Below are 12,726 nucleotides of genomic sequence, written 5' to 3'. Positions count from 1 at the left end.
CTGGCCACTTATCTTAAGAATAAGATCATCACCATCTAAGGGGATTTGACAGCACTGACATGAGTTCATATAGGCTTACAAAGATCTGAAAAATCCAGAATTCAAAGGTAGTCCTTCCTCCCATTTACCATATCTACTCTTTGTTGGTGTGCAAAAGTGCACAGGAACCTCACAGAAGAGATTTTTTTAAATTTGCCCACGTCTTGTTATTACACTGCAGTCTTCAAATTTACACAGAGCTGCAGTTCTCCTGGGTTTTTCTCAAGTGTCACTCATCTAACTTAGCATGACAGCTGAGAAAGGATGTCAGGCGCGTTACAGTTCAGTTTAAAAAACATCCTCTACCTGGTATCTCTGCAGTGATTGTCTTGCTGCTCCCTGAAACCTCTTCGTCGTCGTCTGACGAGCTCGTGCTGGAGTCACAGGTCAGGTCACTGTCGCTGGTACTGCTGTCCTGCAGCAGGTTGTACTTCTTGCGAGCAGCCGCCTCCCGCTTCTGCCTCAGCAGCCGGATCCTCTCTTTGTGCTTTTGGCTCCGCTGACCCTTCACCCTGGGAACTCGGCCGTTCTGCTTATCGCTAGACTGTCGGTTTTTCTTGGCAGCCATTGTTGAAGTCTCACTTTCGGACCTGGATCTCCTGGATTTCCTCCCGACCGCGGCTCCGGACACTGCAGAAGGGTCTCCCTCCGCGGCGGCTTCAGCTTGGCAAGGCTCGTTCTCCTCCGCGGAAGACAACGTGTCTGAGTCGGCCAAGTGCCCGCTGGAGGAAGGGGAAAGCATGCAGTGGTTAGAAGAGTCACTCTCATAAACTCGGCCGCCCGCTGGCTTGTCGCTCTCCGTAGATGCCAGCTGAGACTCCGAGGAGTCCCGCCTCAGTTCCATCAGCAAGCAAGGCATGGAGGAGAGCGCTGCAGAGTCTGCTGCAGTGGGCGCACTGTCCTTCTGAGGTTGTGTCTCGAGTTCTATAGGCCTGTCTTCATCAGGAGCAGTCTCTTGCTTTTCAGAAGTCTTTGGTGGAATTTCTGAATCAACAAGTTCTTCTGCTTTTCCTACTGCCTCCATCTTCATTGCAGAGCAAGGTCCTTCCAGTCTCAAAGCATTGAGCACACTGTCTAGGAGGCTGGGTGAGCTAGACGTGGTCTCCAGCAATGCAGCAGCCTGCACAGGAACAGAACAGTAGGAAAGAATTACACAAGCAGCTCAGCCTACTCTCCACAGTGTTACCATAAACAACTCACTGCTTTTGGTTGCAGGCAGAATGGGTTTACAGAGCCCCAGAGTGCTTCTGGTTGGAAGGGATCTTAGAGATCATCTCATTCCACCCCCTGCCATGGGCAGGGACACCTCCCACTGTCCCAGGCTGCTCCCAGCCCCATCCAGCCTGGCCTGGGGCACTGCCAGGGATCCAGGGGCAGCCACAGCTGCTCTGGGCACCCTGGGCCAGGGCCTGCCCACCCTCCCAGCCAGCAATTCCTAATTCCCAATGTGCCAAAATCTGTGCCTGCCCTCTGGCCGTGGGAGCCATTGCCTGGGTGCTGTCCCTGCCTGCCTTGTCCCCAGGGGCTGTGCAGCTCTCCTGGAGCCCCTGGAGGCCCTGGCAGGGGCTCTGAGGTGTCCCTGGAGCTTCTCTGGTGCAAGTGAACACTTCCCACCTCTCCCAGCCTGGCTGTACAGAAGTGCATCTTATTGCTCAGCATCATGTTGGCTTTCTCAATTTACCAAGTGAACTCATCGTTTTACACCAAATTATTCTTTCATTTACACACCCATGAAAAATGGTATAGGAGTCACACTGAATGGGGTTCCCAGTGGAACCATTCTGCATGGGAACCTCATATATCAAAGACTTATTAAATAAAGAAGAGCTACTGAATTGTCAGAGGCACAGCTACAGGCTCTGGCTCCAGAGGTGTCACACAGATTGCTCTCACCAGAGCACCACCATGCTGGTGAGTCACACAAAGATGTTTTAGGAATATCTAATACACCACTCAGGAAGTCCTTGATTGTCTCCCATACAAGCCCTGTTTATATGAGAACCTCAAGTCTGATTTAGTTTCTCTCAAATCTGCCAGGAAAGAAGCATTAAATAGTAGGGGCTGCAAGCAAACAACATTATCTACCCACACCAGTATCCGACATTTTACTTCAAGTCATAATTTAATAAATTGCATTGCTTCAGTGCAAATAAAAAGACCAAGCTATTTATCTGATTGATAACTTGCACATTATCTACCCAAAACTACCTGAAGCAACTTCAAAGAAATTTTCTTGGAGAGATCAATAGTTACCATTCTGTCTTCATTATTCACACTTTGCCTTTCACCTGAATTTTCTCTTGGAATACAACACAGAATAAAGATTCTTCAATTACTACATTCACTTACAGATGAATGGCATGGAACAAATCCTTTACAGCTTCAGAAGTACAGTAAATTATAAATTTATGGCACTTCAAAAAACAAAGTGTAGGCAAGAAAACGCAGCAGTGAGATCTTATCTGAAAAACCACATTTCTGCAGAGGCGGCCAATCAGCCCTTGAGCACCCTGATGAAGCAGGGATGGTTCAGAGAGATTTTTCTGTACCCTGAGAATCCTTCTTTGTTTTCCTGATCCATCCCAAGCTGCCTGCAAGCATTAAGTGTATACATGTATGTAATACAAAATATAAGGGTACTTCCCTGCTTCTAAAGGTGCTGTGCCAAGCTCAGCACTGTCCTGTGTGCCCTAACCCACTCTGAAACTTCATTTTTAGAGAATGCTAAAATAGAGATCATGCTTCCTTCAGGCTAATGAATGAACTCCTGTATGGGGCAAGGAAATGATGAAAACACTCATGGGAGTGAAACACCAGCTAAGGAAAGAAGGGTTGGTTAATATCAGACATCACAAGAAAGATGGCGATGGCAGGACCAAACCTGCTAAATATGAGGAAAGAAACCCACAAACCTGAAATCCCAAACAATAAACTCAGCATATCCCTTCCAAAAACCAGACTAAAATGTATATTGTGGAAAAGAGGAACATGTATATCAGGAAAAATATTTGTGCATACTTTTGCTGAGTAACCCTCTCTTGAAAGCAACTTCAAAGAAGACTTTCTGGAGACAGTAATTTCATGTAAGCAGCAAACATCATGTAGGAACAATTTATTTCCAAGGCTACTGCAGAGCACCAACAAACCTAAACGATGAATACACACATTCAGAGACATAAATGCATGTCAGTAAAACCAATATTTGTAGGTAATTCACTCACAAATCTGTATTATCAAATAATTCTCCTATTACACAGGTAAGTAAAACACAGATTTGATGATGGAATAAGTGGAATTTGTGTTGTACCTGCTAGTGCAGCGCCTAGCTTTCCTCTGGCCATGAACTTTAAAATGAAAAATATCTTCTCTGAGAGTTTTGAAATGTACACACAGGGAAAATATTGGTTGCTCAGACACAAACCAAGAGTATTAGCTTGGCCAAACGAAAACATACTTAAATATTCATACTAATAACTGCAGAACAATTTCTGCACTGTTCAACCTTTCAGCCTGGGGAGCACAAAGAACAGAGCTTGACATGAAGCTAAAGGGCAGCCAAAGTCAGCTGTACACTTTTTTCCACAAATGTCCTATTTGGAAACATCGTTTACCTCACAGCTCCCAAAGGGGCTGTAACAACACCTGCACTTGCCTTTCCATCTCTCTGGTCTATCAGCCAGAAAAAAATATGTTTCATCTGCACATTGCCACCTTGCTAACAGCTCAATTAAAATTATTTTACTGGATTTTTTTAATATTAAGTGGGATCTTTAACTACTCCAACCACACTGGTTCGATCCCTCACACAGTGACTTTCAGTGAGTTGGCGGTAGAGGAGGGAATAGTAATTTCATGACACTGATGTGTTTCTGTGTATATAGAAAAACCACATGTTTGGTAAGGTTTGTACTCTACAGGTCCATTGAACTGGCTCTTTAGACATCATCAATTCCTTTATTACTATATATATATATATATATATATATATATATATATATATACACACCAGAGCTTTGCCTTTCTCTCAGTGGGAAAAAATAACCCTACCATGACTCAAACAGACTTTGCTTCATGGAAGAATACAGCCCATTTGGCAAAAAAAATCTATGCCAAGGAAATCCTTGTCTCAAAGAAAGAAAAAAATGTCTGTATTTAGTTCCTTCTGAAAAATGTACAGAACAGCAAGAAGAGACTTTATTGAAAAACTCCCACTCCTTTCTTGCCATTCACCTTTCTAGTAACACTACTAGAAGACGAAATCTCAAGGTGGTGCAAGCAAAAGACCATTTTTCTATTGAAATGGGAACACAGCACTGAAAATAAGTTGCGATGCTTACAGACACAGATGGATACTTAATTAGATGTTGATCAGAAATGGCATTCTCCTTTTACTGGTGAGCAGATATTGCAACGAAAATTTTAAAAGGCAATTTTGTAAAAACTTCTGTGCTCAATTTTTCCAATAGAAAATGTTATTTTCCAAGTCACACATATAACACACTAGTGCGAGGAAGCCATTAAATTATCCTGAGAAATATTTTCAAATCATGGACTCATTTGTAAAGGCACACAATTTGTACGCTAGGGAATCTGCTCTTCAGGGAAGAAATCCAGAAGGATTTTGAAGGTCAGGTTTGCAGAGACAGCCCAGCCTCTCTGGGTTTTGTCCCCATTCTTTCCCCACCTAACTGTGACTGCACCATCATATTCCCTCCTGTGCACACAACTGGCCCACCCTTCTGTGTGTAGATTCCTTTCAATAAGCCAGCACAAGTCAAAATGAGAAAGCAAGTGACATTTTCTGCCAGAGCTCGCAGGAAGGAGGGAAGGGAGAGCAAGCACAAATCATCCCTGTTAAAAAAAAACCAAATCTGATTTAAAGCTGCTTGCTGTTTTGTATCATCACACCTTGAACTCAGAGGTTCTGCCCAGAGACAGCAGAAGGTCCTGAGCATTCCTTCTCAGCACCATTTGCTCTGGGAAGAGACTTTTGAAAACTAAAAAAAAAAAATAAAAAAGATTAAGAGCAAAAAGCCTCAGAGGTGATAGCAGCTTCCTAAATAACAATTTTCATGTAATATGTACTACAGCACAAAGACTTATATTAAAGACAGCAGGTTTCCCAGAGCAGAGTTTCAGGCATCAGATTATAAAAATAAATAATTTAACAGAGTGTTAGAGCAGTAGATAAGCTGTGTGTCTCTAGAGAGAGACCCTGAACAAAGAAATCCCCAGGGAATTACAGAATTTAATGTCTTGCCTGCACCTCTAGTTCACTGCTGATTTTTGGGGCCTTACAGCACCTTTCTGGGTCCTTCTCCATGTCCAGGCAGGCCATTCAACCCATGTGGAACTGCAGCTGCTGCTGGTGGTCTTGCCTGCTGATCTCTGTTTGAGCCCCTGGTGCCTCTGCTCCGTGGCACAGCACAGGGACCTACAAAAGCCCTCACCTAGGTAAGCAGCCCACAGCAGCAATTAAAATATCCATTTGTTGCCCATGTCCTTCCTACAACACAGATAAAATGCAGCTCTGTATCAGCTATTAGGAAGATTAACTAAATTACACAGCTTAAGGCTGAAGGCTTCATCAAATCCAGCTACTCAGGCCAAGCAATCAACATACTAAATCATGTGTCATATATTAAGAGCTAGAAGGTTACTCATTCTACCTACAACTAACTTACTTCAGCTGAACAAGGAGTACCTCTCAACAGCCTGAAATACTTAATAAACCCCATGACACCCTACCCTTAATTGTACATTGTCATTTTAGGTGTTATTGAGCTGACTAATGATAAAGAATGCCTAGCTTGTGTGCAGCAAACCAGGTCTTCTTTTCCTGAACCTATGGACGGGACAGATTCTTGTTTTACAGGTACCAGTGCTTTCACAGCAGCTTGCTGGAAAACTCACTTCAGCTTATTGCTGACACATTTCCTCTTAATCACAGTCCAACAGACCACTTCTTTTCCCTGCTTATGGTCATATAACCTTCTTATGCCAATTCTAGCAATTGTTGTAATGAAAAAGAATTATCTAGCAGAACACTGCCTTTTACTGCCCTTTCAGTTAGTGCTGAAAGAAAACAATTTGAACAACCCACCTCCTCTCACCACTTACCATTCAACTGGAAGCCATATTTTTTTTAAATGAGAAATTGTACTGATATTATTGAAGCAAATAACATCATGTACATTCTTTAGGCTTTTGTGACTACATAAATGAAAAGTTAAATGGCAGTGCTGCACACAAGTCATTTGTTCAGAGTACAGAGTTAACCAGAGACCCTTCCAACCTCACAGCTTCGGTGCCACAGAAGTCAGTTATTTTCATGTAAATATGAATGGTTTGATATTTATAAGGAACTAAATGCTATAATGGCTCATTTTTACACAAACAATTATTTCCATCTCCAGTGGATTACATTATATCACATTTATCCAACAGAGATGGAATAAATCAGAGGTGTGAGAGAGGTAATGACAAATGCATAAAATAGAGGGTAATAAAATTATGTAAAACAGCTGACTATTTTTAAAAATGTAAACACACAGACAAGCTCATTAAGAACTCTGACTGGAACACTTGATAGACTGTGTGTCTGAGGAGGGTGGGTTGGGAAAGGAGAGAAGCTGCAAACAGCCTGGGTACTCAAGAGTTGACTGTAATGCATGTATGCTTCAGAACACAGGTTAAATTGTTGGCAAAAAGCAAAGTCAGGCCCTCTTCTGACAGAAGGACGTGTAACTCTGAAGATGTGAAGTGCTAATGAACCTGTCCACTTCTGAAGCTTCACCAAAACCCTTTGCCAGTGCAGGTGCCTCGTTCATGCTTTCTTTCTTCTCAAATCACCTTCCTTCCCATAGAAAATGAACACAGTTAATCCAGTGAATTCACCAGTGACATTTTAGTACAAAAAACACATAGGGCTATCAGAGAATGACAGAATGGTTTGGGTTGGAAGGGACCTTAAAGATGATCCAGTTCCAATCCCCTGCCAAGGGCAAAGACACCATCCACTGGATGAGACTGTTCCAACTCCATCCACCCTTACCTTGGACACTTCCTGGGACAAAGCATCCTGTGCCAGGGCCTCACCGCCCTCACAGCCAAGAATTTCTTCCTTATACCTCATCTAAACCTACTCACTGTCAGTTTAAAGCCATTACCTTACGCCAGAGAGCAGAATGCTTCATTAACTAAAAATGACTAAATTCAAAAAATAGACATCTATCAGGAAAGACCGATCTGCACCCAGACAAATGTAGAAATACTGACACTTTCTGGACTTCCCAGCTTGTTCAGCTCCTCCTGAAGATACCACACATTCCTTTTCATCTTCTTTTAAGTCTTACACAAACCGGTGCACTTAAAACAACACAAGTGAGACCAGCACTCAGTCAATCTAAGTCAAGACAGTTGACTCAGCTCTGTGTGGATGTGTGTGCACGATGCTCCACGGCAGATTTTTCATAACACCGAGCCGCCCCCACAGGGATACTGTGTAATTTATATAGCGTTCCTTTGAAAATGCTGCCCTAAAGCTGACTCACTGGCATGCGATTCTACCTAAGGCACATTTCTGGGAGTGGAGCTGGATCTTTATCAGATGATTCACAAATCAGGCCGGGTAGCAACCCCAAAGAACGGGACCCTTTGGAAGAGACAGGTTAAGAGAATTGCAATACAAAGCAAAAGAAGAAAGGATTAAGCTAATTCTGTGTTTCAACTGGTTTTGCATAAATAAATGAAGGTTAAAAACAGGCTGCTCCTACTGAGTGTTCAACAGGCTGCATATACAAATTACCAAGGCCTGAATACAAATTACAAGTGTATATGTTAATACAAAGCTTTGCAGAGCATCCTTTGCGATCTTGAAAAGCAACATTTTTTTATCCTACATAAGAAGTAAGACTGCACATTTAAATACAGGTTTTTGCATTGTAATGCTTAATGCACATATTCTGCCTCTTTCAAAGGACAGGCAAGTACCAGCTAAGGTTTATTTCACTACTCTGCACACAGGCTTCCATAAACATTCACCAGCTGCACTTGGAACCCCACAATAAAAAAAATCACAGTCCTTGCACACAGATAAAAGCACGCAGGGTTGGCTGCACTTAGCTTTCTAAAAATCTCCTTTCTTCCTCATAATGAAACCATTTTTATCAAGGGCACAACAATTTAAAGTCTACAAAGCTCTCTACTCTAAAAATTAGAGAGGGCGTATCTTTATTACTACCTGTTCCTAAAACTTCAAATGACTCACTTTCACATTTTTTCTTTCAATAAAACAAGTGGGAGAAATCAACACAACAAAAGTTCCCTTTTCTCTTTACTACACATTAGTTGCACTCTACAGAGGATCATCACCTTTTTCCAAGATACTGACTTTAACAGGTTTTCCCACTTTTCCCATCCATATCTGTTTCTTGAATGAAATGGGCTCTGTGCTTCCCCACTACATACAAACAGATGTCCTAAAGAAATGCTAGTCTGTTGTTCTGCCACGATAAAAGTAACATTCACGTAAAAGCCACATTTCGAATTGCTTGAACACCATGTAACAAATTAATCCTAATTTTCAGAGCAGAAGTTAGGAACATTTACCTGAGCTATACTGAAAGTAATCAACATTGTGTGATTGCCAACAGCTCCAACTGGTAGATCAGGACAACTGCAATGTAACTTCAAAGTAGTAAATACATCTCAGCAGTGCCCTATCCACACAATCATAAAGGTAAGAAAATACCTCTAAAATCATCAAGTCCAACCTTCAATCCAGCACCACCACCAAGTTCACCACTAAACCATGTCCTCAAGTTCACCATTAAACCATGTCCTCAAGTGCCACAATCCACATCAATTTTCCAGCATCTCCACATTTCCCCAAAAGCTCAAGGCACTGAACTAGACTTGTGTGGGTTTAGGAGAGCCCTTTAACAAAGACGACTTATGAGATACTAAGTAACTCTACAGTTTGTGAATATTTTATGGTCAGATGTTTTTGCTCATCTTTGCCATGGTAAACAAACAAAACCAACTCTCAGGTATTTTAAAGTTTCAAAGGCTTTAACTCAACACCAATGAATGTTTTGCCATAAGACACAAGGCAGTAAGATACCCACTCTATGGTCTGACCATCAGGTGACACATCCAAATTCTACAGAAGGGCTGAAAAGGAGCTGCAAGCCCAACAAGCCCTGATCTCAAATAATTTTCTTATCCACATAACTACTCATAGTATTCACTTGCTTCTTTAATTTCTGAGCTAGCAGTATAAAATCTAAATACTGCAATAGAGATTTATAGGAGGCATACCACAGAAAAAGAAGTGGTATCAGTACACTAAAGTAAAGTCATGTAGCATTCAAATGATGAAATTTAACAGCTGTTGGGATGTTCTTGTCACCAAGTGGTGCCAGTTTATTTCAGCATCCCCCAGCTTGCTAACAATCACAGCGCAGTCTTTACGTGTGCAAAGTGCTCCTAAAAGAGCAAAGGATTCACATCCCAGGTCTCAGTATGAGGCAAACACAGGTTGGCTCTACAAATGAACAAAAACTACTTTGGGTATTTAAAAAAGAAGAACAGACTGGGTCAAAAGCCAGTCACGTGTGTGATAACCAAAAGTGCCTCTAACATGGGCTTTACTATCTTTCTACAGTATTTACTTCCAGTTGGCAGAGGAGAAGAAATTTGAGCTCTGCTTCAAGAGAACAGACAGACAGGAACGCAGACACTTCTTTCCCACAAGACACAAAAGACTTTGCGTGTATTTAACAGCAGAAATTAAATAACAGTATATAAGAAGATACCAAGTTACCAGCGACATAAAAAGAAAAAGAAAATTAAAAGGTAGTTTTCAGCAGAACCCTGCAAGCAAGTACTGTCAAGATAAAAAAAAAAATTAAAAAACCAAACATTAATCCCCTCTTTCCCCCCCTTCCCAAAAAAACTGCAAACCAAACAATCCTTAAAGTGCATCTTTTACCCTAAAACTGCATTCTTACATTGTTATTCCTGTTTAGGAAAAAGTGGCTCAGCTGGCAGAACTAATGGTTAGCAACAGGAGACAAACTATACAAACAACTTTCCCAGTAAAAGGGGAGATGGAAGGAAAACACCAAAAGAGCATGGAGCCTGGATTATCAATTCAACCTCATTCCATTAATTCAACACAGCCTTATTGCTGCTGGAGCTTGGAGAGCTCCATTCAGACAAACAATGACATCCACTACAGGTGTTAAACAGCAAAAAAAACCATTTTGATCTTGTAAAATAAACAAGAGAACTCAGGTGTCTGTTATCAAATTCACTTAAGGTTGAGGTGAGATGTGTAAGTAATTATTGAGGGCTTATGAAGGTAACCCTGGCAAGATATTCAGTGAACTTCCTTAGCTTAGTTTTATTCAACAATTCCTGGATTTTCTTTACTACAGTGAGTGGATCCAAAGTCTGTATTTTGCATTTAAGATGACTTGATGACAGCAGTAAGTGAAACCATGAAAAACAAAACTTCACCATGAAGGCTTTCAAACCACAATACTCAAAGAAATAAGTGTTTTTTTGTAACTCCTCACAGATTCTGCACCGTGCTACCAAAAGGTGTTACCTCCTCTGGATGAATCTTAGTTACTGGAAACAGAAATTGCACTTATGGGCTCATGGGCACTACTATCCAAAAGACCATTCTTTCCTACCAGGGCAACTTCATTTCCAAAAAACTTCTCACCAAACACGATGAGAACCCCACAAGCATTTCACCCAACTTCCTTCATTAGGAGGCAGCCTTTAAATCATTGCATTTCCAACCACAAACAGACAGAATTAGTAGACAACTTTCCTGATCTACTCTTTACCAAGATTTTTTTCCCGAAATTGTCAGATTACTTAGAAATGTCTTTCTGGCAAGATCTGGCATTCCAAGGGAGCATGAAGGAGTGAGAGTGAGCTGAGGAGCCAGGAGAATTACCAGCTGATGAGAAATCCAAAGAACAAGAGAAGGGCACTGGTTCAGCCCCACCTTGCTACCAGAACAACCCGATTATTTTTTTTTCTTCAAGTGTTTGAGCACCAGCCTCACACTGGAACCACCAAAATGCAACAGTCCCAGTGGGAAACAAATTACTGAAATGGTAATTGTTTCATCATGCAGACAACTGATATTATAAAGTCTGGCTCTTTGCTATTCCCAACTCTGTTACTGTGAGTCACTTGGCCTCTACCCATGTTGGATGAATGGAACTGAAATCTGCCTTTTCTAAAGTAAGTTGTGAAATGTTAACCATCAAGCATCATGAAACAAGACACTAGAGCAAAGAGGCAGCAAGAGGAACAATCAAAGTCTGGGTCTTCCTGCTCATTTCAGGAAGCATCACACAGAACATCTTGCAGGACACTGCAAAATCCTCACTATAATGTCAAATCCACAACACACACACACTGAAACAAGAATGTGAGCTTGAAGAAGTCTTCAAAGCCTTGCCTTTATTTAAAAAGTGACCAGCATTCCACTTATGACTCAAAAGTTGTCAGACTGAGTATTAACAGCCTCCAAGCTGTTTTCTTGGAGACCAAATATCACAAGGCATGGTAAGGCTGAAGTGTGTACTCTATTCTGCTACTTAGATCATTTATGAGCATTGGAGAGACAAACTATGTGGTCAAATTGATACAAAACCCCTGGACACCTTCTTAAATAATGAGGTGAATCATTCTGAGCATAAAGCTGACACACCTCATGACCACGGGCGAGTTACTCGGCCTCCTGGAGCAGCCAGTAATGCATCTGACACGGTGTCGCTGCAACACCTGCACGCCATTTCCAGCCCTGTGAGGAAGCCGTGTGTGCCCAGCTGCAGGGAGCCAGCCACATCCAGGAGAAACTGCTACAGGCTCCACTCACGCCCATCAGACACCGGGAGAGGCAACACGAACCAGCGGGAATGGGCAAGCACAGATTACATTTGAAGCCTTAGCAGTGACACCGAGCAAGTGATGAGGCACCAGTCACTCAGCTTAGCTCAGAGAGGGGCTGTGCCCATCAGAGCAGGCAACAGCACAGGCTAATGTTTGGACCATATGCACATTTTGATTTACAGTCCCTTTCATCCAGTTCTCTTTCTGTTCAAAATTGCACATTTGTGGACGCTGTGTTCTAAACCCCAAGTAGCAGACTCAGAACTGCAATATGCATTAAAAACCTGGAACAAAGATGTGACAGAAAGTACTATTTCTGATTTGTTGTCCAAGTTCTCTGCAATTAACATCTGCTGCCACAGATTCCAGTATCATAACTCTGGCTGCTCCTGAGTAAGAGTGATAAAGGCTGAACTCCCATTCATGTGCTAAACATTTACTTTGGTTCTGGAAAACCAAAAGTTGTTTCCCTTCCACATAAGGTGATCTCAGAGCAGTGACACACACTGTACCACACTTTATCTCAGAGCTCTTTCCCAGCACTATGCCTGCCCCCCTCTCCCAGTGCTGCTTCATTTTCAGCTCCCATCACCACCAATAATGTTCAAGCCAGCAAAAATATTCAAGTTCTAGTAACTCTTTTCCAGAGTACAAGTTACATGCTGGCAATTATGATATTTAAATCTTTTACTTTGATCTAGTACACGTGTTATTAAATCTGCTGCTCAGTTTCTGTCAATGGTTGCAGTTTTCTAAGCCATTCTG

At 42.0% G+C, this 12,726-nt stretch overlaps 1 protein-coding gene across 1 annotated transcript in view; it reads right to left on the bottom strand.

The window, feature by feature from the left end:
• The window catches only part of ARK2N (arkadia (RNF111) N-terminal like PKA signaling regulator 2N), a 45,131-nt gene that overhangs the window by 29,290 nt on the left and 3,115 nt on the right, over positions 1-12,726 (bottom strand). The window contains exon 2 of the mRNA XM_059492664.1: positions 346-1,159. Coding sequence (XP_059348647.1) covers positions 346-1,069 — 724 coding nt within the window. The 5' untranslated portion in view covers positions 1,070-1,159. The remainder of the gene's footprint in view (positions 1-345; positions 1,160-12,726) is intronic.

This window comes from Ammospiza nelsoni, chromosome Z (assembly GCF_027579445.1).
Source record: "Ammospiza nelsoni isolate bAmmNel1 chromosome Z, bAmmNel1.pri, whole genome shotgun sequence".
Classification (NCBI taxonomy): domain Eukaryota; kingdom Metazoa; phylum Chordata; class Aves; order Passeriformes; family Passerellidae; genus Ammospiza; species Ammospiza nelsoni.
This window is presented reverse-complemented; position numbering and strand designations above follow the sequence as displayed.